The sequence below is a fragment of the Penaeus monodon genome, chromosome 32 (assembly GCF_015228065.2).
Source record: "Penaeus monodon isolate SGIC_2016 chromosome 32, NSTDA_Pmon_1, whole genome shotgun sequence".
NCBI lineage: Eukaryota > Metazoa > Arthropoda > Malacostraca > Decapoda > Penaeidae > Penaeus > Penaeus monodon.
In genome coordinates this window covers 13,649,316-13,650,497 of record NC_051417.1, presented here as the reverse complement: position 1 = coordinate 13,650,497, position 1,182 = coordinate 13,649,316, and the positions used below count along the sequence as shown (strand labels likewise).

General features: G+C 58.6%; 1 protein-coding gene across 1 annotated transcript in view; it reads right to left on the bottom strand.

Moving 5' to 3' along the window:
• The window catches only part of LOC119593271 (probable G-protein coupled receptor No18), a 1,939-nt gene extending 954 nt beyond the window's left edge, over nt 1–985 (bottom strand). The window contains exon 1 of the mRNA XM_037942202.1: nt 1–985. This exon is cut by the window's left edge and continues 954 nt beyond it. Within this exon, the coding sequence (XP_037798130.1) occupies nt 1–877 (877 nt within the window). The 5' untranslated portion in view covers nt 878–985.
• Between the last annotated feature and the right edge of the window lie 197 nt (nt 986–1,182).

Genomic DNA, 1,182 nt, shown 5'->3' with positions numbered 1-1,182 from the left:
TCTTCCGCTTCTTCCGCCGCTTCTTCTGCACCAGCTTCTTCTTGCAGGTGTCGCTGTAGCCGTTGTGGCCGTTCTCGCTGAGCGCCGAGTCGTCCTCGCGCAGCGGCCGCGCCTTGCCGGCGGCCGGGATCTGGTTGAGGCGCGAGGCCTTGGCGCGCTCCCGCAGGCGCCGGCGCGTGGCCGTGAAGATCTTGACGTAGACCAAGGTCATGATGAGCAGCGGGCAGTAGAAGGAGCCGGACGACGAGTAGATGACGAAGCCCCGCTCCTGCGTGAGGATGCAGGGCGTGTCGGAGGTGAACACGTCGGGCCAGTCGTTCCAGCCGAACAGCGGCGGCAGGCAGATGACCACGCTGATGGCCCACACCAGGCCGATCATGATCATGACGCGCTTGACGGTGCGCTTCTGCGCGTAGTTGATGGGGTCCGTGATGGCCCAGTAGCGGTCGAGGGCGATGGCGCACAGGTTGAGGATGGAGGCCGTGCAGCACAGGATGTCGCACGTGAGCCACATCTGGCACAGGTGGATGCCGAACACCCACTTGCCGATGATGCTGTAGGCCACGTTGAAGGGCAGCACGAACACGGCCACCGTCAGGTCGGCCACGGCCAGCGACACGATGAAGAAGTTCTGCACGATCCGCAGCGGCCGGTACGTGAACACGGACAGGATCACCAGCACGTTGCCCACGATGGTGAACACGATGATCACGCTCAGCGACGCCACCGTCAGCACCACCTCCCACACGGGCATCGCCAGCTCGAGGTCGTAGGGCGCGGCGGAGAGGGCGACCTCCTCCTCCAGGCCCGAGATGTTGAGGTCGTACTCGATGAGACGAGGGAGGGTCTCGTTCTCGCCGAGTCTTAGTATCGCCATCTTGAGGGACTAGTGACTCGATTGGCAGAGAAGCCCGAAGGTTGATACAGGCCAAAGTCTACTGCATGGTGTTGCAAGGCTTGTTGCACTCCATTGCTCGCTCCAAGATCTGTGGCCTCATCCTTCCTGCAATAGAAAGGCTTGTCAGAAATGAGGCTCTCACGTTATCTGATCATAAATGTAACTGATAGAAAGCATATTCTGAAATCAATCCACACACACACAGATACTGTATATAACCATATAATCTTTATGCACTGTAAGTCTATCGTCTGCTGCTTGAGATGATAGATATTTAAGTATGA